We start from the raw sequence: 26426 nt of genomic DNA, 5'->3' as shown, positions 1-26426 counted from the left end.
CACGAGGTCAGGAGATCAAGACCATCCTGGCTAACACGGTGAAACCCTGTCTCTACTAAAAACACAAAAAACTAGCCGGGCGTGGTGGTGGCGCCTGTAGTCCCAGCTACTTGGGAGGCTGAGGCAGGAGAATGGCGTGAAACCAGGAGGCAGAGCTTGCAATGAGCCAAGATTGAGAGCGTGGCACTGCACTCCAGCCTGGGCGACAGAGCAAACAAAAACAAAAACCTGGTGGGGTGGGGTGGGGGTGATGGGTTCCTATCCCAGCTGCTGGGAGTGAGCTGGGATCCTGTCACTGTACTCCTGCCTTGGTGTCTCAAAAAAAACTCAGGAAACCCAATTTAAGACTTCAGGGCATCCCTGACTGCCATGTCGGGGAAGGAGACAGAAGAGGGGGCTTCAGGTCGCTCAGGAAGTTGATTTAGTTGGTGCAGCTCAAGGTTCTCAAATCCCAGGGCCTTGAGGCTTGGCCTGGGGCAGTAGGGAGCTACGGAAAGCGGTGGAGGAGGAGTAGGCCACGAGAGACATGGTGGGGGCACCAGCAGGTCCCTTTCTGGCTCCAGGGGGCAGAGAGGAGAGTGTGGTGCTGCGGGCATGTGCCCGTGGGCGGACAGCTGAGGCGGAGGTCCTGTTCCGGGATGGCAGGCAGCCCTTCCAGCCGCTGGGACGCCTGACCCTGCAGGCTGCCAACCAGAGCCTCCTGCTGGCTGCGCATGGCTGTCAGGGGGCCCTGCTGGGCCATGTGGAGGTAAGAAGGTCTGGGCTGGGACACAGGGAAGGGGTTACCATTCTCTCCCTGGGCAGAGGCCCCTGTGCCAGGAGCCCTGAGCCCTTGGGGTCCAGCAGTGCCCAGAAACCAGGGCAGACGACCCCATGGTGAGGCCCACACCTGCCGCTGGCACCAAGAACCTTGTGTCTACTTCATTCCTACAAGGCCCCAGCCTCTTCCTCTGTCCTCACAGTCCAGGATCGCAGCAGTTGGCTCCCAGGTGCAAGCCCAACTGGAAGAGAAGATTCAAGGCTTGGGTGCCTCTGTGAGAAGGTTCCAGCAATTGGTGGGTAGCACAGGAGGGGAGGGTGGGGGCCCAGGGTGGAGAGCTCCCCCTCTGGCCTGGCTTGTAGCACCCACTCACCAGGCGGGAGGGTCTGGGGCTCTCTCTGCCCTGGACCTCACCCTGATTCTGCCTCGGTTTCCCTGCCCAGGTGCAGCCGGCAGGCACCCTGGATGGTGTGGCAGGCCTCCTTCTGCAGCTGTCCCAGGCGGGGCGGGAGGCTGTGCAGGCCAGTGGTTGGGCGGTAGACACTTTGTGGGCCTGGAGCCAGGTACTGACCCAGCACCTGCCTCTTTACCTGGAGTGGCTGCAGGTGGGGCTGGAGCAGCTGCGGGATGAGCTGGAATGTGAGTGCGGGAGGGGAGGGCTCAACCCCGTGTGGAAATTAATGCCCCGCCCAGGGCCCCAAGCGCTCACATTGGCCTGCGCCACTGCTTCAGTCAGAAAGGTGGCCTCGCTTCCCGTGGGCCTGCAGCCCAGCTGTGTTTAGCCCCCTGCCTTATTTCTTACAGCTCTACAGCCTTCGTTTTTTCTTGGTCTGCTGTGTCATTCTTACAGGGTCTCCAAACTCATATCCCTTACGCCTGCTGTCTAGGTTTTTCAGTCTACCGCCTGCTTTGAGTATACGGCCTTGTTTCTGTGAAGCTCACTGCCACAGCATCTTTCTGGTTCCACGATGAGCTCAGTGTGGCCATGTGGCTGTTAAAGACTCACAGCTGCTGCTCCAAGTGGCCTCCTGGCAGGACTGGGAACCTCTGGCCTTTCCGCCATCCAGGCTAATGCCCAGCACAGCAGAGCCCCCAAGGCCCTGCCCAGTGCCAGGGTGGACATCCCTCTGACTGGCTGTTGAATGTTACCTCCCCATCCTCCCTGCTGTCCCAGAGTGTTCCTGTGGCCGCCCCCAGGGCAGTGAATTGGGGGGAGTGCCCCAGGACTCCTCACAGTGCTATTCATGGCTGTGTTTTATTATAGTGAGGGGATGCAGGAGGGTCAACACAGGGACGGGGGCTGGGGCGGAGTCTAGGGAGAACCAGGGCCAGTGCCCAGTGTCCTCTCCCAGTCCTGCACCTTCACACAGGATGCATGTAGCTGTCCCAGCTATCACCAGAGCAGCTCCTGGGAGACTCAGCACCCAGGGTTTTTACTGGGGGTGGCCACACTGGCAGGTGCTACTTGGCACGGACCAAATTGGCAGACTCCTAGGAGGCAAGCAGGGTCCAGCATAAACCACGTTGTACAAACAGTTCAGATGCAGGCAGCCTCCTATCAACTCTAGGATTGGTGGGAACCCTCCCCCAATCCAAGTTCCTAGACAACCTTATCAGCAGGCCTTGCAGAGAAGGCTCAGGCCTGCCGTGAGAACTCTCCTGCAATCTCCAGTGCCCACTGCTCTATTCCTGTTCCCCCGGCTCCTCCTAACTTCATCCCAGGAACAGGCCCTATCCCCTCGAGGCCTGCGCTGTCTGGTTCTCTGACCTGCCCTGAGGCCTCACGGTGGGTGGTGGCTGCCTCTTGCAGGGCCCCTGGCCACACTGAAGGACGCCTACCTGGAGGTGACACTGCAGCCCCTGGAGGAGGTGTGGCGGGAGCGGGCAGAAGAGGCCATGCGGTGGCTGCAGGCCTGGGTGCCCGGGATGCCAGGCAATGGGGGTCCAAGGCCCATCACGGTGGCCCTGGGGGCAGTGAAAGGAACCCTGGAGCTGGTGAGTGGGAGCAAGGATGGGGCACGCTGGCAGGTGAGGACGCCTGAGCCAGCTCTCACTGTCCCCTCCCTCTCCAGGCCGCCCACCAGATGCTGTCCTGGGCTGAGGCCACGTTCTCACGAGCACTGAAGAGGCTCTGCAAACCCCTACTGGACCTGTACAGCTTCTCGGCCAGGTAACTTGGGCTTTGAGAGTGGCGTATGCTGCGCCCCTGCCATATACCAGGTGTAGTGCTGAATGCTTTGACACTCTACACTCACAGATTCCTGTGACCGCCCTGCCCAGAGGCTTCTTCCGTCCTCCTTTTACAGATGAGGAAGCTCGGCTTTCTTCCTCACTCCATAGATAGCTTGTGAGCACCGGCCCAGGGCAGGCAGGATTTTAGGAGCTACAGAGAGCACAATGGCTGAGGCCAACCCTGCCTTCAGGAAACTCACTTTTACCCAGACACGAAGCACAAGGAAGTCATCTACACCAGGCCTTGCACAGTTCCCTGCAGAGGGCCTGAGAGTCGCATCTTAAGCAGGCCATTCGGGTCTATCACTTTTCCTTGCTTTTTGTTTTGTAAATTCTTTTTTTTTTTGAGATGGAGTTTTGCTCTTGTTGTCCAGGCTGGGATACAGTGGCACAATCTTGGCTCACTGCAACCTCTGCTTCCTGAGTTCAAGTCATTCTCCTGCCTCAGCCTCCCTAGTAGCAGGCACTGGGACTACAGGTGCATGTGCCATCACACCCAGCTAATTTTTTGTATTTTTAGTAAAGACAGGGTTTTGCCATGTTGGTCATGCTGGTCTCAAACTTCTGACCTTAGGTGATCCACCCGCCTTGGCCTCCCAAATGTTGGGATTACAGGCATGAGCCACCGCACCTGGCCTGTTTTGGACTAATCTTTTAAGCACATAAAAACCCTTCTTACTTGCGGGCTGTGCAGAAGCCAGCCACAGGCCGGGGCCCACTGGTCACCACTTACCACCCCTGAGCTATACATCAGGTGGCAAATGCTAGAGAAAGAACATCGGTGAGATGGGGGGCAGATCCTAAGAAACGGTGTGGCCATGGCTGGCTTTGAAAAGGTAGAGTTTCAGCAAGAGCCACAGGGCCAGCGTGGGAAGAGCACTCCGGGGGGGGTCACCACTGCACAAAGGCCTGGGAGATGGATGTGCCTGGCCTGTTTTTTGTTTTGTTTTGAGACAGAGTCTCGCTCTATCACCCAAGCTGGAGTGCAGTGGCGTGATTTCAGCTCACTGCAAGCTCTGCCTCCCAGGTTCACGCCATTCTCCTGCCTCAGCCTCCCAAGTAGCTGGGACTACAGGCACCCCACCACCACGCCCGGCTAATTTTTGTATTTTTAGTAGAGACAGCGTTTCACCTTGTTAGCCAGGATGGTCTCGATCTCCTGACCTCATAATCTGCCCACCTCGGCCTCCCAAAGTGCTGGGATTACAGGCGTGAGCCACCACGCCCAGCCAGCCTGTTTCTGAGATGGAGTCTCGTTCTCTGTTGCCCAGGCTGGAGTGCAATGGTGTGATCTCAGCTCACTGCAATCTCTGCCTCCCAAGTTCAAGTCATTCTCCCGCCTTAGCCTCCCAAGTAGCTGGGATTACAAGCATTTGCCACCATGCCCAGCTAATTTTTGTATTTTTAGTAGAGACGGGGTTTCACCATATTAGGCTGGTCTCAGATTCCCGGATTCAAGTGACTTGGCCTCTCAAAGTGCTGGGATTACAGGCATAAGCCACCAGGCCTGGCCTGGTCTATTTGAATATCAAGCTGGCAGGGCTGGAGCAGAATGCCTGCAAGGGAGAATGGATATGACTGGGAGATCCCAAGACTCTGGGGGAGGCTTGAGTGGTCTCTAGCTTCTGCTCTGACCTAGGAAGGATGTGATCACCCTTTCACTTTAAAAGACCCCTTTGGCCCCCGTGTTGAGGACACAGGGGTAGTGGATAGATGTGGGGAGCCCAGTTTAGAGCAGGGACCTGGGGACCCAGTATCCTTTCCCCTCACAGGCACGAGACTCACTAGGAACCCGGCTCCAGGCAGGCAGGCAGCTCCCTTCTTCCATGCTGGTGGCCTCGTAGAGCATCTGGAATCCAGCTTTGCTTCTAATTAGGATTCTTCTGCATCAGCTCTCTGTGCTTGTTTCCCCAGCCATAAAATAGGGACTAAACCCACCTCATGGGGAAGGGGCTCCATGTAATACAGATTGCTGCTCCTGCCCTCTTGCGTCAGAATGGAGGCTGATGAAGGGAAGAGCTCCCAGGGTGGGGCTGTGGCTTGGCTGAAGAATGACCTGCCTGGTTGCTCACCTACCTGGTGAGTGGGATCCAGTCACTGCTAGGTGGGGGTGCCAGAAAATGGATTCAAGTGGCAGGGAGGGGGCTGAGGCTATTTCCTGCCCCCAGCTGCAGAGCCTCTGGGCTTCCTAGAAGTAGGCAAATGAGGCTGCCTGCCCCTGCGCCCTTCCACCGGCCCATCAGCAACAGGCTATGCAATGTTTCTATTCCCAGTATACCCCCACGTGAGCTGAGATCTCCCTGATCATCCAAATCTCACAGGCTTGATCCCTACTCTAGATCCTGAGAAAGTTCCCGTCCTCTCCTAACTGTAGAAATTTCCTAGACCTGTTGGCCAGGCACAGTGGCTCACACCTGTAATCCTAGCACTTTGGGAGGTCGAGGTGGGCAGATCACTTGAGGTCAGGAGTTCAAGACCAGCCTGGCCAATGTGGTGAAACTCCAACTCTGCTAAAAATACAAAAATTAGCCGGGCGTGGCGGTGGGTGCCTGTAGTCTCATCTACTTGGGAGGCTGAGGCAGGAGAATCACTTAAACCCGGGAGGCAGAGGTTGCAGTGAGTCAAGATCGTGCCACTACACTCCAGCCTGGGTGACAGAATGAGATTCTGTCTTAAAAAAAAAAAAAAAAAATTTCCTAGACCTTCCAGCTCCTGTCCTCAGTGTCCCCACACATAAGCCCATGCTGCCCAAGACCCGGGGGCAGAGCAGCCATGGCATCGGACATCTGTGTCCTCAAAAATGGGGCAGCTTGTTTCTGTCCCCGGCATCATCCACCACCTGTGCTGTCATACTGGCCTCTGTCCTCCTCCACCTCATGATGGGATTTCCCAAGACAAGCACAGCCCCTTCCTGGGAGGCACCCCCATGCTCTCCACTGCAAAGCTCTTCCTGCAGACCTGGGAGCTCCCCTCTGCAGCCAAGGGAAGCAAGGCTCGGGCAGGCACAGTGACTTGTCCTCTGCGTTCCCTCCAGAAATCGCTCAGTGGTGGTGACACTGCCACTGCTGCCTGCGGGGGACGAGCCCCTGGATGTGGCCCAGGTGACCAGCTACCTGGTGGAGAAGCTGCTGCGGCCGCTCCGAGAGCTGTCTGGGGCCAACGTGCTGGCCGAGTACTACCGGCTCAGACGCCGCCTGCTGGAGGGCCCCTGGGAGTGTAAGTCCTGCCCTGGGCTGTGCTGCCCTCCTCCCTGGGGAGTCCCCTGCCCCGTGGGCACAGGGAAGCCTCCATAGGCTGGTGGCATCACAGTACCAGGTCCAGAGCTTACTGGACTTCCCAAGGTCCCATGGGACTAGGGCTGAGGCTCCACATCCTGCTTTTGTCCAGAATATAAGGCCTGGCCCTGCAGAGGGGTGAGGAGGGCAGTTTAGGACTTTAGGCCAGCTCCCTCGCTGTGGGCGCTGCCGGAGAAGAGGGCAGCCCTCCAGTTCCAGCTAGAAGAAAACTGACTGACTTCAGACTTGCTGGTCAGAAGTGACCTGCAGCCAAGGGCTGTGCTGGGACCAGCCCTGGCTCTGGACCCCTGGGGAGCCTGTGTGTGGCTCAGGCTTGCTGTGTGGCCAGGCGAGTCTAACCTCTATGGGACACTGTTTCCTCCACTGTGAGATGCAGGTAACAACGTGGCTCGCTCATAGGGGTTATGGGCATCTACTGTTCTTGATGCAGGGGGAGCCCCTCATGTCCTTGGGGGAACCAGGGTACCTAGGCTTGGCAAGGAGTGGTTTATGTGTGTGGGACTCACACCAACGCCCAGGGCTCCCAAGAAGCATGAGCGCAGTCATGTCTAAGCAGCGCATTGGTGTTGTAGAAAACAGCCTGGTCTTCAAATTCCATGTGTGTGACTGTGGGCTCCTCTGTGCCCCTCAGTTCTGACAGCTGACCATGGGGCTGGTAGTGTCTCCCTCAGGATGCTGGGACTTGCCAACAGGTGCCTGGCTTTGCACCATAGATGGTGCTTCCTGACCACGGGCACGGGCACCCCCATCCAAGCCACAGCTCACTGGCTGGGCCGGTCAGACCTCCTTCTCAGGCCATCTCTTCCCTACCCTGAAGAGGGTAGGTCTGCAGGATACTAGTCTCGTGTTTGGGGTACCCGTTGGTCATCCACTGACAGTGTTTTTTCTCCCACCCGCAGCAGCTTCATTGAGATTAAATGGATGACTTGTATGATCTGTGCAATTTTTTTTCGAGACTAGGTCTCACTCTGTTGTTGTGGCTAGAGTGCAGTGGCGCGATCTCAGCTCACTGTAGCCTGGACCTTCTGGGCTCAAGTGATCCTCCTGCCTCAGCCCCTCAAAGTGCTGGGATGGCTTAGCACCACCGTGCCTGGCCGATGTGTGAATTTTAAGTGTACGATTCAGTGGCTTCTAGTTTATTCAGAGTTGTGCATGCATCAGCCTAAACTGAAACCCTGCAGCTACCAATCTGCCTTCTGTGTCCATGGCTATGCCTGCTCTAGACATTTTATGTAAATACAAGCAAAACCTATGTGGCATTTGAGCCAGGCTTTTTTACTTAGCACAGTATTTTTGTAGCGGGTCTCAGGACTCCATTCGTCTTTAGGGCTGAATTGCCCGTAGACCTTCAGCTCTAAGCCACCTTGAAGCCGGTGGAGGAATCCCTGGACCTCTGACTCCAGCAGGGGAGGGGGAATCCTGGCCTCAGGGCAGGCTAAGCCAAGGCTCTAGGTATCGGGGTGCCTGGCAGGCGCTGGGCTCCCACTGCAGTGGGTGAGTGGAGCTGGCCTCACTCACACTGCCTTTGGGCTTTTCCTCCCCAGATCATGCCCTGGTAGCCGGGGCCCAGCACGTGGTGACCTTCGATGGCCAGGTATGGGACCTCAGCGCCCAGTGCGGCAGCATCCTCCTGGCCCAGGACTTTGCTCACAACACATTTTCGCTGACACTGAGTCGGACAGGCTCGGGGCTCACGGCCCTGTCCATGGAGCTAAACCACATGACCCTCGTCTTCTACCCCAGTCTGCAGGTGAGCTGGAGAGGCACGGCAGCCTCCCCTGGAGACCTGTGCCCATGGCAGGTCGCCTGAGGGGGATGGTACTTTCAAGTTTGTCACCTGGCTGTGGGTCAGATTTCCTGCCCAGTCCCCTCTGGCCCACAGGCCTACAGACTGTACAACTCCTCTGTGCCGGGGGAGAGCTGTCCGGACCTCAAGCTGCATCCTACGACAAGGAGGAACGTCCCCAGGATTGAGCTGGCCAGTGAGGACGGGGTCTCTGTCTCCTGTGACGTGCCCACCGGCCTCTGCAGCCTGACTCTGGGCCTCTGGCACCATGGTGGGTCTGGGCCCCAGCAGGTTGGCCCCACCTACAAAGGTCTCTCTGGGATGTACCAGTTTAAGCTTCCAGGGCGACAGGCAGCAACTGTGCATGCAGAGCCTCTGCCAGCCTCGTCTCTAGCATGGCAGCGTGTGTGCCCTCACTCGTCTAGCCTTATGCTATTGACCCCGTATCCAGATGACCGCACAGAGGCCCAGAGCTTTCTGCCCCGTCCCTGGGACACGCAGCTCCAGTGTGGAGTTGGCCCTTCCGTGTTCCCTCTGCCAAGGAGCACAAAGGGCCTGGATTTCAGCCACTCGAGCTGAGGACATGGGGAGGGGATAGGGGTGTACACATGCTGTCCTGAGCCCCTGCGCTTTCTCTTCCTCCTCTGATGAGGGTTTCGAGCCAGGGCCTGGGCTCCAGGAGTCCAGTGTGGAGGTGGTGGGATTCTACTGCTCCTGTGTGCCTCGGCTCATCTCACACACAGGTCCCAAGGCAGCAGGGCTGTGGCTGCGGGAGGATCACAGGCTCTTACCGCCACCTCAGCTTCCCTCCTCCCCACAGGCATATCTGCTGGTCTTCTAGGCACCAATGACAATGAAGCAGGCAATGAGCTGATGTTGCCAGACGGCTCTGTGGCCCGCAGCCTGGAGGAGCTCAGCCTGGCCTGGCAGGTGAGTGGGTGCACCTGAGGTTCTTGAGGGCTGCTCTCTGCAGTGTCCTGGGAGAGGCAGGCGGCCTGATGGCTCTGCAGAGGACTTCGTAGGCCCAGGGTTGGGGGAAGTCTCCTGCTGAGGCCAGTGTATGTTGGGGAGCCACATGGTCCAGCAGGAGGCCTGAGTCTTGTGTCTGTCCTGCCAGGTGGGTGGTGACTGCAGAGCCACTGAGAAGACTCAGCATGCCTGCCGCAAACAGAGCCCCACCTGCCGGGCCTTCTTCGAGGACCCCCACTCCAGTTTGAGGAACTGCTTCTGGGTGGTGAGTGTAAGCCTGGCCCATGGGGTGCAGAAGGCCCTTTCCCTGATCTAGCCTAGGCCCTTCCTTCTTGCCACTCCCCAGGGTGTGGACAGTGACTGGGTGCCTCTGATTTCAGGTAGACCCTACACCATTCCTCAGCCTGTGTGTGCAGGACGCCTGCGGCACCCGGGAGCTCCAGCCTGCCTGCAACCTGGTGGCCGCCTACATCCACCTGTGTGCCCGGGGCTTTGTGCCCCTGGCCCCTCCTCCGCAGTGTGGTAAGCTGCCCCAGCCATCTGGCACTCTGCCCCCCAGCCCAGAGGGAAAACCAGTCCCTTTCTCTCACCAGGGAGGACAAATAATTGTCATTCAAGGAGCTAGGAGTCAAAACGTTTAAGAAAGGGAGCCCCAGCGACTGCCACATGCTGCCTGACAGTTTGGATGTGTGGGAGTGCATGCCTCATGGATGGCCCTAGTGCCCTCCGTTTGGTGAACAGTGAATTCTTGCTCTATTAGTTCACATCAGAGTAGGTTGTTTAAAAAGGCCCTGGCACCTCCTTTCTGTGTTTGTACTCTCTCCTCCTGCCATGACTGTAAGCTTCCTGAGGCCTCCCAGAAGCCCAGCAAATGCTGGAGCCGTGCTTTTACAGCTTGTAGAATTGTGAGCCTATTACCTCTCTTATTTATGAACCACCCAGCCTCAGGTGCTCCTTCTATCAGTGTAAATGGATTCCGTATCCCCTACTAAGCTAAGTGTCCAGAGAGCCACATAAAGTCACCTCTTGAAAATTTGCCAGTAGGGCTTTTTCTTTTTTGGGACAGTCTCACTCTGTCACCCAGGCTGGAGTGCCGTGGTGCAATCTCGGCTCACTGCAACTTCCACCTCCCAGGTTCAAGCGATTCTCCTGCCTCAGCCTCCCAAAGTGCTGGAATGACAGGCATGAGTCATGGTGCCTAGCCTCTTGAGGGATTTGAATGTATACCACTATTTAGGGTAAATACTCAGCCCTGTTTTCCCTCTGCTCTCATACCACAACCATCATCAACACAGCGGATGACTTCTCTGACCATTGTCCCTACTACCAGGGTGTCCCTCTAATTCAGTTCTATCACTAGCTACCTTGAGATAGCACGAGATCCCACGTGCTGAGAGCTCCTTCATCCGGTGCTGCGTGATTCCCACAGCCAAAGTCCCAATAAAAGGGCATAGAAGTCAGTGACAACAACACGAGTAGACTTCCAAGAGCTTCAGATGCCAGAATTAGTGGCTGCCGTTCAGACATTTAAAACCTTAACGGCAGAAGAGAAAATTAATGAATTGGAAAATATGACAAAGGGAGGATGAAATAAGAGGATCCAACATGTCTAAAAGAAATGCCGGGTACGGTGGCTCATGCCTGTAATCCCAGCACTTTGGGGGGCCGAGATGGGCAGATCGCTTGAGGTCAGGAGTTTGAGACTAGCCTGGCCAACATGGTGAAACCCCCGTCTCTACTAAGAATACAAAAATTAGCCGGGTGTGGTGGTGTGCTCTTGTAATCCCAGCTAGTCAGGAGGCTGAGGCAGGAGAATCACTTGAACCCAGGAGGTGGAGGTTGCAGTGAGCTGAGATTGCACCACTGTGCTCCAGCCTGAACAACAGAGCAAGACTCCGTCTCAAAAAAAAAAAAAATTCCAGCAGGAAAACAGACACAGGATCCTTTAGAGTCAGGAGGCACAATCCCCAATACAGTAAATGCATCCATACCAAGACCCATCAGAACAAAATTGCAGGAAAAAACAAAGGTCCTAAAAGCTACTGAAGAGAGTGGAAAGAAGGAAGAACATGTTGATAATCCATCTCCCACCAGCAACAGCAGGAAACAGTGGAATAAGAGAAAATAAGCATGAGGTTAGTGTGTATACCCTGCTCAACTATTATTTAAGAATGAAATAGCCTCTCAGCACTGATCTGTCTAGAGATACGTTTACCACGAATGACACTTACTCAAGGGATCCACTGACATTCATTTATGTAGTCTGTAGCTGCTTGCCTGCCACAGAGGCAGAGTATTTGCAAGAGAGATCATATTTTTGCTGTCTGAAAGACTCTACTAAGAAGATAGAAAGATAAGCTACAGATTTGGAAAAATGTTTACAAACCACCTATCAGACCAAGGACTCATCTCTAGAATATATAAAGAACTCAGGCCGGGCGCGGTGGCTCAAGCCTGTAATCCCAGCACTTTGGGAGGCCGAGACGGGCGGATCACGAGGTCAGGAGATCGAGACCATCCTGGCTAACACCGTGAAACCCCGTCTCTACTAAAAATACAAAAAACTAGCCGGGCGAGGTGGCGGGCGCCTGTAGTCCCAGCTACTTGGGAGGCTGAGGCATGAGAATCACTTGAACCCGGGAGGCGGAGCTTGCAGTGAGCTGAGATCCGGCCACTGCACTCCAGCCCGGGCTACAGAGCAAGACTCCGTCTCAAAAAAAAAAAAAACTCAAAGCTCAAAAGTAGGCCAAGTGTGGTGGCTCACTCTTTTACTCCCAGCACTTTGGGAGGCTGAGGTGAGATGGCTTGAACCCATGAGGTCAAGGCTGCCGTGACCAATGCTCACACTCCTGCCTGTGTGACAGATTGAGACCTTGTCTCAACAAACAAAAACTCACAGAGAAACAAGGTAGCACCACACATGTGAGCTCCAGTGAGTTCCGGCACGGGGTGGTGAGTGCCAAGGACTCAGCAGCATAAAGCATTGGTTGGACATCCAAATAGCCAGGTTGTGATTTCAGCATCCACTTATGAGTGTACTATAAAAAGCACCATTCCAGTACCAAAAATCTGACTGGTGAGAATATAGGACAACTGCTGGCAGAGCTAGGCTTAAGGCAGGAATCAACTTCATGGTCTACCAACTAGACCCTCAGGAGGCAGCCTTGGACTCAATGAGACAACTATGAAGTGCCAAGACAGGAGGTGGTATGGCTGCACGGGAACCTCGGAGAATCTGTGAATCAAGCAGAAGCGCTCGCTGTTTTGACCGTGTAAATACAAAACTGTCGGCTACTTCAGCCATCAACAAAACATCTGGGGAGGACAACAGAGAAGACTTACAGCCAAAGCATCACAATGGAATAGTATCTGCAGTTAAGGTCCTCTCACTCCCTTAGGGGTTTTTAAATCAAGGGCTAAATTATTCCCCTTTCTTGGACACCAGAGAAGTATCTAAGAAAAGCAGTCACCAATTATAATTAACTTTTGGAGGACAAATTAAAAGGTGATTGTAAGTTACAAAATAAAGACATATTATGAACTCTTATAAGAAAAAGAAATTAAGATGCTTTTTATTCTTTTTTTTTTTGAGACAGGATCTTGCTCTGTCCTTCACGCTGGAGTGCAGTGGTGCAGCCTCCCAGGCAGCTGGGCTTACAGGTGCACGCCACCATGCCCGGCTAATTTTTGTATTTTTAGTAGAGACGAGGTTTCACCATGTTGGCCAGGCTGGTCTCAAACTCCTGACTTCGTGATCTGCCTGCCTCGTGCCCAACCAGAGAAATTAAGACATTCTTAGATAAACAAAAGCTGAGGGAGTTCATTATGCAAGAAATGCTAAAGGGAGTCCTTCAAGTCAAAAAAAAAAAAAAAAAGCTAGGTGGAAATTTGAGGCCACATATCAAGACCTGTATTGTAATTTTGATTCATATCTGTTATTGCATTTAAAAGATTTATAACTATAAATCTGTTAAATATGTAAGTGAAAAAAATTAGGCATGGTGGCATGCACCTGTAGTCTCAGCTACTCAGGAGGATTGCTTGAGTCCAGGGATTTGAGGTTACACTGAGCTATGATAATGCCACTGCACTCCAACCTGAGTGACAGCGTGAGACCCTGTCTCTAAAAATAGATACAATGTGTGACATCAACAAGGTAGGAGGGAGGCAGAGCTGTCAAAGAGTAGGGTATTTGTATGTGATCGTACTTACTAGTTTAAAATGGATTGCTATAACTTCAGGATGCTTCATGTAATCCCCTTGGTAATGACAAAATATCTACAGAATGTACATAAAAGGAAATGAGAAGGAATTCTAAGTGTATCACAATAAAAAAAAATCAATTAAACACAAAGGGACGAAATGAGAGAGAAAGCAAACCATAAGCCATGCAGAAAACAATGAACGGCGTGGCACCAGGAAGTGCTTCTCCATCGGGAAGTCCCATAAGTAGCGTGCTGGCGTCCTCCCACAGCAACTGCTCACCGCAGTCCTTGGCTGTGGGCCTCATGACACAGTCACCAGGTTAGTAAGTTGCGTCAGAACGATAATCTTTAAAAATACAAATGAATTCCACAATCAAAAGACTAAGAGACTTACACATAGATTGAAAGTGAAAGGATGAAAAAAGAGGAGTAGCAGCTATACTAATATCAGACAAAATTGACCTAAGGTCAAAAGCCGTTATAAGAGATAACGATAACAGTCAATTCACCAGTTATAAATGTACATGCAACGCACCTCAGAGCTCCTAAATATATGAAGCAAACACTGACGCAAACACTGTAGAATGAAAGCAGAAATAGATAGTTCTATGATAATGGTAGGAGACTTCACTTCACTTTTTTTATTTTTTTGAGATGGAATCTCACTCTTGCCCAGGCTGGAGTGCAGTGGCATGATAATGGCTCACTGCAACCTCCACCTCCTGGGTTCAAGTGATTCTTGTGCCTCTGAGTAGCCCCGGCTATTTTTAGTAGAGACAGGGTTTCACCATGTTGGCCAGGCTGGTCTCGAACTCCTGACCTCAAGGGATCCACCCATCTTGGCCTCCTAAAGTGCTTGGATTACAGGCCTGAGACACTGCACCCAGCCCAATACCTCACTTTGTTTTTTTTTTTGGTTTTTTTTTTGTTTTTTTTTTTTTTGAGACGGAGTCTAGCTCTGTCGCCCAGGCTGGAGTGCAGTGGCCAGATCTCAGCTCACTGCAAGCTCCGCCTCCCGGGTTCACGCCATTCTCCTGCCTCAGCCTCCCGAGTAGCTGGGACTACAGGCGCCCGCCACCTCGCCCGGCTAGTTTTTTTTTGTATTTTTTAGTAGAGATGGGGTTTCACCGGGTTCGCCAGGATGGTCTCGATCTCCTGACCTTGTGATCCGCCTCCCAAAGTGCTGGGATTACAGACTTGAGCCACCGCGCCCGGCCTACCTCACTTTCAATAATGGATAAAACATCCAGACAGAAGATCAAGAAGGAAACAAAGTACGTGAATAATACTATACACCAGTTGGACCTACCACACAGATAACTTCACCCAGCAGCAGAATACACATTCTTCAAAAGTACACATGGAATGTTCTTGGGGAAAGATTGTATGTTAGGCTTCAAAGCAAGATTTAATACATTTTAAATGACTGAAATCATAATAGAAGGAAAACTGAAATATCCACAAATATGTGGGAAGTAAACAACATACTACAAAACCAGTGGATCAAAGGAAAAAAAGGAAAATTAGAAAGTATCTTGAGACAAAACATCACATCTTACGGGAGGCAGCAAAAGCAGTGCTATGAGGGAAATTTGTAGCTGTACACACTTACATTAAAAAAGAAGCCAGCTGAGCACAGTGCCTCCACCTGTAATCCCAGCACTCTGAGAGGGCGAGGTGGGCAAATGACCTGAGGTCAGGAGTTTGAGACCAGCCTGGCTAACATGGTGAAACCTCATCTCTACTAAAAATATAAAATGTAGCTGGGCGTGGTGGCAGGTGCCTGTAATCCCAGCTACTTGGGAGGCTGAGGCAGGAGAATCACTTGAACCCGGGAGCCAGAGGTTGCAGTAAGCTGAGATTGTGCCACTGCACTCCAGCCTGGGTGACACAGCTAGACTCTACCTCCCGCCTCACCCACAAAAAAAAAAAAAAAGCAGCAGCAGCCAGGCACAGTGACACTGTTCTATAATCCCAGCTACTTGGAAGGTCGAGGCCAGGAGATTGCTTGAACCCAGGAGTTTTAGACGAGCTTGGGCAATATGGCAAGACCCTCTCTCAAAGAAAAAGGAAAAGCTCTCAAACCAACAACCTAACCTTCTACTTTAAGTTATTAGAAAAAGAACAGCCTAAACCCAAAGATAGGAGAAGGAAATAATAAAAGTTAGAGCAGAAATAAATAGAAAATAGAAAAACAGATATATAACTACCAAGGAGATTGAATCAGTGACCAAAAACTTGGCAAGAAAGAAAAGCACAAGATCAGATGGCTTCACTGGTGAATTACCAAACATTTGAACAATCAACACCAATCCTGCTCATATTCTTACAAAACACTCAGGAAAGAATACCTCCAAACGCATTCTGTGAGGCCAGCATTACTGATACCAAAGGTAGACAAAGAACCAGAGGAAAATAAAGTAATATCCCTCATAAATACAGATGCAAAATTTCTCAACAAAATACTCATAAGGAGAATTTGACAGCATCATAAAAAGGATTATATACCATGATCAAGTGAGATTTATTCCTGGAATGCAAAGATGGTTACCATATAAAAATCAATGTAAGATAACACATTCCTTCATTCTGTTAAACACATCACTATTTCAGTTAGTGCAGAAAAAACATTTAACATAGTTTAATACCCTTTTCATGATTAAAAAACACAAACTCGAAATAGAAATGACCTCAGCATAATAAAGGTCATATAAACAACCCTCAGCTAACATCATACTCGGTGATGAAAGAAAGTTTTCCAAGATGAGGAATAAAACGATGATGCCTGCTTTCATAATGCTGGAAATCCTCGCCAGAGCTATTAAGAAAGAAAGAAAAAGAAAAGGCATCCAAATTGGAACAGAGGCAGTAAAATTATCTGTTAACAGATGTGATCTTCTTTGTCGAAAATCCTGAAGACTGCATGAAAAAAAAAGTTAGAACTAATAATTCGTCAAAGTTTCAGGATTACGAAATCAACATACAAAAGTCGGTTGCAATTTCTACACACTAACAGTCAACAATCCAAGAGGGAAATTAAGAAAACAATTCCTGCTGGGCATGGTGGTGCATGCCTACAGTCTCAGCTACTTGGGAGGTTGAGGCAGGAGGATTGCTTGAGCCTCAGAGGTCGACGCTATCAGTTTTGATGATGATTATGCCTGTGAATAGCCACTGTACTCCAGCCTGGGCAACATAGTGAGACACCATCTTTTTTTTTTTTTTAAGTCCGTTTACAATAGCATCAAATAAAATAAAGTAAGAATAAACTTAACCAGGAGGCAGACTTTGGCAGGATGTAGAGTCCCAGAGACTGGTTGTGCAACAAATGTAAAGGCATCTAGTATTTAAGGATTATAAGACTTAGTATCGTTAAGATGTCAATACTACTCAAAGTGATCTACAGGTTTCATGTAATTGCTATCGCAATCCCAGTGGCATTTTTTCTTCAATTATAGAAAAATCCATCCTAAAGTTTATATGCAATTTCAAGGGACCCCAAATGGCCAAAACAATCTTGAAAACAAAGAACAAAGTTGGACACATTATACTTCCAAATTTCAAAATCTGTTAAAAGCTACAGTGGTCAAAAGTGTGGTACTGGTATAAAGACACACATATAGACCAGTGGAATGAAATACAGAGTCTAGAAAGTCTTACACATATGGTCAAGTGATTTCAGTAAGGATGCCAAGACTATCGAATTGGGGAAAGGACAGTCAACAAATGGCGTTGGGAAAACTAGATATCCACATGCAAAAGAACAAAGTTAAACCATTACCTTATACCATGTTGGAAAAAAAAAAAAAAAAAGCTCAATAATGGATTAAAGACCTAACTTTAAGAGCTGAAACTATACAACTTTTTTTTTTTTTTTTTTTTTGAGGCGGAGTCTTGCTTACTTGCCCAGGCTGCAGTGCAGTGGCTTGATCTCGGCTCACTGCAAGCTCCGCTTCCTGGTTCACGCCATTCTCCTGTCTCAGCCTCCTAAGTAGCTGGGACTACAGGTGCCCGCAACCACGCCTGGCTAATTTTTTTTTGTATTTTTTTAGTAGAGACGGGGTTTCACCGTGTTAGTCAGGATGGTCTTGATCTCCTGACCTCATGATCCACCTGCCTTGGCCTCCCAAAGTGCTGGGATTACAGGTGTGACCCACTGTGCCTGGCCACTATATAACTCTTAAAACACAGTAGGAGGGCTTCCTTTTTGGCAATGACTTCTTTGATATGACACATATGACACCAAAGGCACATGAACAAAAGGAAAAATAGACAAACTGGATTGCATCGAAGGATACTGAATGGGAGTAAAGATGTGCAAATTGTATCTGATAAGGAGTTCCCATCTAGAATACATAAATCACTCTCACAGTGTAACAACAGAAACCCAACCCAGTTCAAAAATGTACAAAGGACTTGAATAGACATTTCTCCAAATAAGATATGCAAATGGGCAATAAGCACGTAAAAAGATGCTCAACATCACTAATTATTAGGGGAACTCAAATCAAAACCACATGGAGAGGCTGGGCACAGCAGCTCATGCCTATAATCCCAGCGCTTTTGGAGGCCAAGGTGGACAGATCACTTGAGGTCAGGAGTTCGAGACCAGCCTGGCCAACATGGTGACACCACGTCTCTAGCAAAAACACAAAAATTAGCCAGGAGTGGTGGTGTACGCCTGTAGTCCCAGCTGCTCAAGAGGCTGGGGCAGGAGAATTGCTTGAACTCAGGAGGCAGGGGTTACAGTGAGCTGAGATCCTGCCACTGCACTCCAGCCTTGGTGACAGAGCAAGACTGTCTCAAAAAAAAAAAAAAAAAAAAACACAAAGCCTCCATGGAGCTGCCACCTCAGACCCATTAGGATGGCTGTAAACAATACAGAAAATAACACGTGTAAGGATGTTGAGCGGTTGGAACCCTTGTGTACTCTTACTGGGAGAATAAATAGAAAAAACAGTATGGCAATTCACCAAAAAGTTAAAAATCGGCCAGGTGCAGTGGCTCACACCTGTAATCCCAGCACTTTGGGAGGCTGGGGCAGGCGAATCACTTGAGGCCAGGAGTTTGACACCAGCCTGGCCATGGTGAAACCCCATCTCTACAACAATACGAAAGTTAGCCAAGCGTGATGGTGCGGGCCTGTAATCCCAGCTACTCGGGAGGTTGAGGCATGAGAATCACTTGAACCCGGGAGGCGGGGGTTGCAATGAGCCGAGATTGCACCATTGCATTGCAGCCTGGGTGACAGAGTGAGACTCTGTCTCAAAACAAAGAATTACTGTACAATCCAGTAATTCTACTTCTGGGTATGTATCCCCTAAAATTCAAAGGGTCTCACACATTTATACACCGATGTTCATAGCAGCATTATTCACAACGGCCAAGAGACAGCAGCAATCCAAGTGTCCACTGACAGATAAACAAATGTGGTCTCTCCATACAGTCAATTATGATTCAGCCTTAAAAAGGAAGGAAATTCTGACACGCTACCACATGGATGAACCTTGAGGACATTATACAAAGTGAAACAAGCCAGTCACAAAAACATATTTGAAGGACCTAGAGTAACCAGTTTCATAGAGACAAAGTACAGTGGTGGCTGCCAGGAGCTGGGAGAGAGCAGTAATGGGCTATTTAATGGGGATAAAGTTTCAGTTTGGCAGGATTTAGTGAGTTCCGGAGATTGGTTGCACAAAAATATGAATGTACTTACACTGAATTGTGTACTTTAAAATGGTTATGGTGAATTTTACATGTATTTAACCACATTTAACATTTTTTACATTAGAAATGTATATTGAGCACCTCTGTGCTAGGCGTGGTGATGTGATGATAAACCTTATACATATGAACACCGTAGTTATAAAACCAAACACATAAGGAGATAAAATTCTAAGTGTAAAAACTAGCACAGACAGACAATAGCCACAGACACACAGGACTCAGATAGTAGCCTTATTAGACACAGATTATAGATTTCAGCAGGGAACTAGAAATTATTAAAATTACTAATTACTAAATGTGTAGTTTAGTAATTAATTTATCTAATCAGCTAATTGACTAATTACTGAAAATTATATATCTGAAAAAGAACCAGAATGTAGTAGAAAGAGATGGCAGAAAAGGCCACCTAAACCCCATATTTTAAACGGTTCTCTTAGCAGATGAGGGATAGAAGTGTGCTTCCTGGCCAGGTGAGGTGGCTCACACCTGTAATCCCAGCACTTTGGGAGGCTGAGGCGGGCAGATCACAAGGTCAGGAGTTCGAGACCAGCCTGGCCAACATGGTGAAACCCCCGTCTCAACTAAAAATATAAAAATTAACCGGGTATAGTGGCACACGCCTGTAATCCCAGCTACTTGGGAGGCTGAGGCAGGAGAATCACTTGAACCCAGGAGGCAGAGGTTGAAGTGAGCTAAGATCGTACCTCTGCACTCCAGTCTCGGCGACAGAAAAAAAATAAAAAGCTGGGCACAGTTGCTCGCTCCTGTAATCCCAACACTTTGGGAGGCCAAGGCAGGCGGATCACTTGAGGTCAGAAGTTTGAGACCAGCCTGGCCCAACCCCGTCTCTACTAAAAATATAAAAATTAGCCAGGTGTGGTGGCAGGTGCTACTCAGGAGGCTGAGGCAGGAGAATTGCTTGAACCCAGCAGGCAAAGGTTGCAGTGAGCCACTGTACTCCAGCCTGGGTGACAGAGCGAGACTCCATCTCAAAAAAATTAAAGCCCATCTTTTAAACAGTTCTCTTAGCAGATGAGGGATAGAAGGGCACTTCCTTAACCTGGTAGCTCTGAGTGTCAGTCTGTGCCCTTGCCCACCACATTTGACAGTGACACAGCAGAGCAGCACCTCTAGGGCCAGGAGCCCTGCGTCACAGCCTCCACTGCATGCTGTACTGAAGATCTCACCCACATAGTGAGCTCCCTTTAGCCCACACTGTGGGTTGGATGCATCCTGAGCTCTCAAATCATCGTGTGCTAAGCTTCCACCCTCCCCTTGGCTAGGAACCGTGTCTTGGTCTTCTCTGTGTCCGGGGTGCTGGCAGCAGAGCCTGACACAGAGTGAGCCCTCCACAGGTGGTTGTTCAATTTCCAAGGAACTCAGCAGGCTGGGCCTAGCACCACTGCCTGCAAAGGCCCTGCAGGTATAGGGACTCATTGACCCATGCCCACTGCTCTTACAAAAAGGGGAGAGGGAGATGGATGGGAGTAGATGGGGAGTTGTCCTATTAATAATGAGGGCCAGGGGCCCCTCTCCTCCAGGGCCCATAGCCTGGTCTTACTTCTCTTCTCTCTCCTTTACAGTTTGAGATTTCATCCAAGCCAGCATTAGGCTGCCAAAGACTTCAAACCCCTTCACCTTGTACTCCAATTCCAGTTCCTTGGCAAGGGCAAGATTCATGGCTGGGAGAGAATAACCAGCATGGAATGCCGGGAAACTCAGAACTGCACGTGCTTCAAACGCAGGAAACAAGAGCTCTTTGCCACTGGGCTCAAAAATACTTCTGGGGGAAACTCTCCCACTGGTCTGGGTAATTCTCCCCCTTCCTCCACACCTCCACTGTAAACCAGGAGACAGTGTAGCCCCTGTTCATGCCCAAGATATTTACTCACTTATTCAACAGCCATCTGGGAAGCCGCTTCAGAACACTGACTGTGTGGTGGGGGACACGAAGCCAGGCCCTCAGCAGCTTGGTACTGGTTTTCCCTGCCTGATCCAGGGGTCTTCTGAGGCAGGAGCTTCCTTGAGGGGAACTGATGGCCCCAAGCCCGTTAATCAGAAGCCTAGGGAGGGAGCTTTTCTCTCTGGGGTAGACACACTGGGACGGAATGCTTTAGGAGGCTCTGGGGAGGGCCTCCACTTTGGTAGGGGTACCTGTGAAGTCAGTCAGGCCCCCAGGCTACAGCATTGGAAGTTTTTTACTTTCTTTTGGGATATAACTTTTTCCTTTGAGTTTTCAACTGAAAAATAAAGCTGGCAGAATCCAAGAATGTGTCTCTGGATTACTGGGGCTGATCATCCACTCGAGATGGGGAGGTGTGGGCGGCTATAGAATCTGCTCACCGATAGGGGGTGCCCTGGAGCCCTCTCTGCACTGAGCCTTTGGTAGGAGCTTGTAGGGTCCAGATTCCAGAGTAAAGGGCAAGGCATCAGCCATGGGGACTGAGGCAAGCTGAAGGCCAGACTTGACCATCCCTGACCTCTGCCCTACTCCCCCCCTTCCCTTTCCCCTCCCCCCGCAATGAATCCCTGCACAGCGCAGCAGGTGCCAGATGAAGTTTACAAGAAAGAACTCCAGGGTGAATGGGAAGGAGAAGGTTGGTCCTCCACATTGCCACACTGGAGGGAAGAGAGAAGGGAGAGCAGCTGTGATTTAAGTGTTTTGCTATGGTTACAGCCTAAAGACCCCGGAGCCCAGGCACTTCTCCAAGTGCCTTGAAAGATGTTTGATCTGGGGGCCAGGCATGGTGGCTCAGCACTTTGGGAGGCCGAGGCGGGTGGATTACACGGTCGGGAGTTCAAGACCAGCGTGGCCAAGATGGTGAAACGTCGTCGCTACTAAAAATACAAAATAAATAAATAAATAAATAAATTAGCTGGGCGTGGTGGCAGGCGCCTGTAATCCCAGCTGCCCATGAGGCTGAGGCCAAGAATTGCTTTAACCTGGGAGGTGGAGACTGCAGTGAGCTGAGATCGCGCCACTGCACTCCAGCCTGGTGACAGAGCGAGACTCCATCTCAAAAAAAAAAAGATGTTTGATCTTAGGCCTTACAATAGTCCAATGAGGAATGGATGATCCCTACTTAATGAGAGAAGAAACAAAGGCTCACAGAGTTGAGAAGATTCCCCCAAGGTCATACAACCTACAAACGGCCAGGATGGCGCTGATGCAGGCTTGTCTGCCTCCCAAGGCTGCCCAAGCTCAGTCAACCCCCACTTCTGCTTTTGCAATAAAAGCAAAGCAAATCACTGGTATGCAGGGGCCCCTGAGCAATTTAGAGTCAGATGCCAACTAGCGTGTGCAGCCACCTGACCTGTTGGTTTCTCAATATGCTTGATGGATCCATGATTTCTGGTCCAGAAAGGAAAAGCAGAACCCTTCCCTGCCTGCCTCCCACACTCTGTGGGTCAAGTATTTACCAAAAACACAGCAGCAGCCTGGACGCCAGCAGACATACAAAGAGGGAAACAGTTCTCCCTTCTCAAGGCAGGTTGGACAACATCAATACTTTGCAACTGGGGGGTGTGGGTGGAGTACTTGTGCATGAATTTGAAACAGATGGGAGAGGGAATGATTCCAGCGAAAAAACCAATAAATATTTATATCTACAATGTACACTGAACTCCAGCCTGGACAACAGAGCAAGACTCTGTCTCTAAAAAAATTTCATCATTAGCCGGGTGTGGTGGCTTGCGCCTATAGTCCCAGCTACCTAGGAGGCTGAGGCAGGAGGATCACTTCAGCCCAGGAGTTCGAAATTACAATAAACTATGATCATACCACTGCACTCCAGCCTGGGCATCAGAGCAAGGCCCTATCTCTAAAACAAAACAAGGTAAGACGTTTACATACAACTCAATGTAAGAAAATCCAGAATAAAGTATTACCAAATAAACCCCACTGGGGCCTAAAAAAAAAGTGACCTAAAACTGGTTGGGTACGGTGGCTCACACCTGTAATCCCAGCACTTTGGGAAGTCAAGGCGGGCAGATCACGAGATCAGGAGATCAAGACCATCCTAGCTAACAGCGTGAAACCCCATCTCTACTAAAAAATACAAAGAAAAAAATTAGCCAGGCATCGTGGCGGGCACCTGTAGTCCCAGCTACTAGGGAGGCTGAAGCAGGAGAATGGCGTGAACCTGGAAAGCAGAGCTTGCAGTGAGCTGAGATCCGGCCACTGCACTCCAGCCTGGGCGACGGAGCGAGACTCCATCTCAAAAAAAAAAAAAAAGTGATCTAAACCAAGTGAGACTTGTACAGTGTGACAAGGATGGTTCAAAATTAGAACATCTTTTAATTTCATTTTATATATATATATATATATATATATTTTTTTTTTTTTTTTTTTTTTTGAGATGGAGTCTCGCTCTGTTGCTCCGGCTGGAGTGCAGTGGTACGATCCAGGCTCACTGCAAGTTCCACCTCCTGGGTTCACTCCATTCTCCTGCCTCAGTCTCCCGAGTAGCTGGGACTACAGGTGCCTGCCACCACGCCTGGCTAATTGTTTGTATTTTTAGTAGAGACAGGGTTTCACCATATTAGCCAGGATGGTCTCGATCTCCTGATCTTGTGATCTGCCCGCCTCAGCCTCCCAAAGTGCTAAGATTACAGGCGTGAACCACCATACCCGGCCTAATTTCATTTATATTAATATGCTATAAGAAAAATCAATCATCGTAGATGTTGAAAAGGCATTTGACAAAATTTACTACAAAACTTATTTTAAAAACTTATCAAATTAGAAAGAGGGATACTTCCTTAAATTACACACGACAAAGGAAATTACACCCAGACACACACCTATCAAGCCAAAGCCCAGCATCATTTGTAGGGGATGGAAGCAATGGAAGCTTCCATTAACCTGCGGAACAAAAGAATGCCCTCTGTTGCCACAATTATTTTGGAGGCCTTAGCTGATGAAACTAGGCAAGAAGGAAAGTAAGACATTTAAGAAAAAAGCAGGAGGTGAAATAATTATATTTACTCTTAAAAAGGAGGCAGATTTTGCTAAGGAGTTAGGTACAAAAGTAACATACTAAGCAGCCTTCCTTTTTCTTAATTTTTAAAATATAGAGATGGGGCCGGGCACAGCTCACACCTGTAATCCCAGCGCTTTGGGAGGCCAAGGGAGGCGGATTGCTTGAGGCCAGGAGTTTGATACCAGCCTGGCCAACATGGCAAAACCCCATCTCTACTAATAATACAAAAATTAGCCGGGTGTGGTGGCACATACCTGTAATACCAGAGGCACGAGTATTGAATTGAAGGCCGAGGCACGAGAATTGCTTGAACCCAGGACATGGAGGTTGCAGTGAACCGGAGTGCACTACTGCACTTCAGCCTGGGCGACAGAGAAAGACCCTGTCTCAAAAAAAAAAAAAAAAAATAGAGACGAGGTCTTACTATGATGCCCAGGCTGGTCTCAAACCCCTGGGCTCGAGCAGTCCTTCTGCCTCAGTCTCCCAAAGTGCTAGGATTATAGGTGTGAGCCACCAAGCCTGGCCTGAAACAGTCTTCCTATGTACAAACAAGCAGTTAGAAAAGTTAACAGAAGAAAACATCCCATTTGCAGGCCGGGCGCGGTGGCTCAAGCCTGGAATCCCAGCACTTTGGGAGGCCGAGACGGGCGGATCACGAGGTCAGGAGATCGAGACCATCCTGGCTAACACGGTGAAACCCCATCTCTACTAAAAAATACAAAAAAAAACTAGCCGGGCGAGGTGGCGGGCGCCTGTAGTCCCAGCTACTCGGGAGGCTGAGGCAGGAGAATGGCGGGAACCCGGGAGGCGGAGCTTGCAGTGAGCTGAGATTCGGCCACTGCACTCCAGCCTGGGTGACAGAGCGAGACTCCGTCTCGAAAAAAAAAAAAAAAAGAAAACATCCCATTTGCAACAGCACACTCCCAAAAAACAAAACTCTCAGAAATAAATGTGCAAAAATATACACACACAATCCATATGAAGAAATCTTTCAAATGCTGCCGAGGGATATGAAACACTTTGAATGCAAAAGAAAGCCACGCTGCATGTGTTATCCAGAAATGTTCAACATTAAAAAGATGTCGCATCAATATCAAGCGGGGGTGTGTGGAAATGGAGCCTTCATCCACGCTGGGGAGAACATGGCAGCATGGCCACTCCAAAAGACTAGAATATAAATCTATCTTATGGGGCTGGACACGGTGGCTCACGTCTGTAATCCCACCACTTTGGTAGGCCAAGGCAGGTGGATCACCTGAGGTCAGGAGTTTGAGACGAGCCTGACCAACATGGTGAAACCCCATCTCTACTAAAAGTACAAAAAAATTAGCTGGGTGTGGTAGCGGGTGCCTGTCATCCCAGCTACTTGGGAGGCTGAGGCAGGAGAATCTCTTGAACCCAGGAGGCAGAGGTTACAGTGAGCCAAGATCGTGCCACTGCACTCCAGCCTGGGCAACAGAATGAGACTGTCTCCTAGACAGACAGACAGACAGACAGACAGATAGATAGATAGATAGATAGATACATACATACATACATACATAGGTAGGTAAGTAGATAGATAGATAAGATAGATAGATAGATAGATAGATAGATAGATAGATAGATAGATAGATAGATAGATAAAAATAAGTGGCTCTTTGTATACTTACAGAACGGTGCATCCATCACCACAATTCAATTGATTTTCAAACATTTTCATTTCCCCAGCAAGGAACTCTGTTATCCTTAGTCATCACCCCTCCCAATTCTTTCTTCCTCCCCAGCACTGGGTAAGCAGTAATCTGCTCCCTGTCTCTCTGGATTTTCCCATTCTGGACATTTCATATAAATGGAATCATACAATATGTGGGCCTTTGTGATTGGCTGCTTGGACCTGGCATAAAGTTTGACGCTCAGCCATGTGTGGCCCATGTCTGTGCTTCATTCCTTTTGACTGCCTTATTGCACAAATGGTGTCATAAGCACTGCAGGTGCACTGTGAAAAGTCAGGGTGTCTGTTGTAATCCCTAGAACAATCGCTACAGAAAACATATATAACTAAAAACAAACAGCAAAAAAGATGTAGCCAAAAGTCAACAGAGATGAAAGGAAATGTGAAGAATCCCTCCATTAATCCAAAAGAAGGCAGGAAAGGAGGCACAAGAAACAAAGATGAGAGAAATAGGCTGGGCACGCTGGCTCCCTACCAAAAATATTTTTAAAAAATTAGCCAGGCGCAGTGCCGCGCACCTGCAATCCCAGCTAGTCGGAGGCTGAGGTGGGAGAATCACTTGAACCTGGGACCGGGGGAGGGGTGCGGAGGTTGCAGTGAGCCGAGATCATGCCAATGCACACTCCAGCCTGGGTGACAGAGCATGACTCTGTCCAAAAAAAAAAAAAACACACACACACAAACAAATAGCGTACATGAGAAATTCCATTGAACGAAAGTGAACTTAAACACTCCAAGTGAAAGTGAGCTAGTGA

At 49.8% G+C, this 26426-nt stretch overlaps 1 protein-coding gene and 1 long non-coding RNA gene across 2 annotated transcripts in view; one reads left to right on the top strand and one right to left on the bottom strand.

Annotated features, from left to right (window-relative positions):
- Nucleotides 1-21240, top strand: part of LOC711656 (uncharacterized) — a 153994-nt gene extending 132754 nt beyond the window's left edge. The window contains exons 56-67 of the mRNA XM_077987269.1: nt 564-748; nt 963-1055; nt 1204-1399; nt 2571-2755; nt 2833-2930; nt 6027-6208; nt 7833-8038; nt 8171-8345; nt 8895-9004; nt 9192-9308; nt 9424-9565; nt 20559-21240. Coding sequence (XP_077843395.1) covers nt 564-748; nt 963-1055; nt 1204-1399; nt 2571-2755; nt 2833-2930; nt 6027-6208; nt 7833-8038; nt 8171-8345; nt 8895-9004; nt 9192-9308; nt 9424-9565; nt 20559-20563 — 1694 coding nt within the window. The 3' untranslated portion in view covers nt 20564-21240. The remainder of the gene's footprint in view (nt 1-563; nt 749-962; nt 1056-1203; nt 1400-2570; nt 2756-2832; nt 2931-6026; nt 6209-7832; nt 8039-8170; nt 8346-8894; nt 9005-9191; nt 9309-9423; nt 9566-20558) is intronic.
- On the bottom strand, nt 9668-13936 carry LOC144338401 (uncharacterized). The gene is made up of 3 exons (XR_013412481.1): nt 13290-13936; nt 11449-11497; nt 9668-10189 (listed from the first exon to the last, which is right to left on the bottom strand). It is a non-coding gene; the product is annotated as an uncharacterized LOC144338401 (long non-coding RNA).
- Nucleotides 21241-26426: the final 5186 nt, after the last annotated feature.

This window comes from Macaca mulatta, chromosome 20, assembly GCF_049350105.2.
Source record: "Macaca mulatta isolate MMU2019108-1 chromosome 20, T2T-MMU8v2.0, whole genome shotgun sequence".
Taxonomy (NCBI): domain Eukaryota; kingdom Metazoa; phylum Chordata; class Mammalia; order Primates; family Cercopithecidae; genus Macaca; species Macaca mulatta.
Note: the sequence above shows the minus strand (reverse complement) of the source record. Positions and strands in the feature narration are given on the sequence as shown.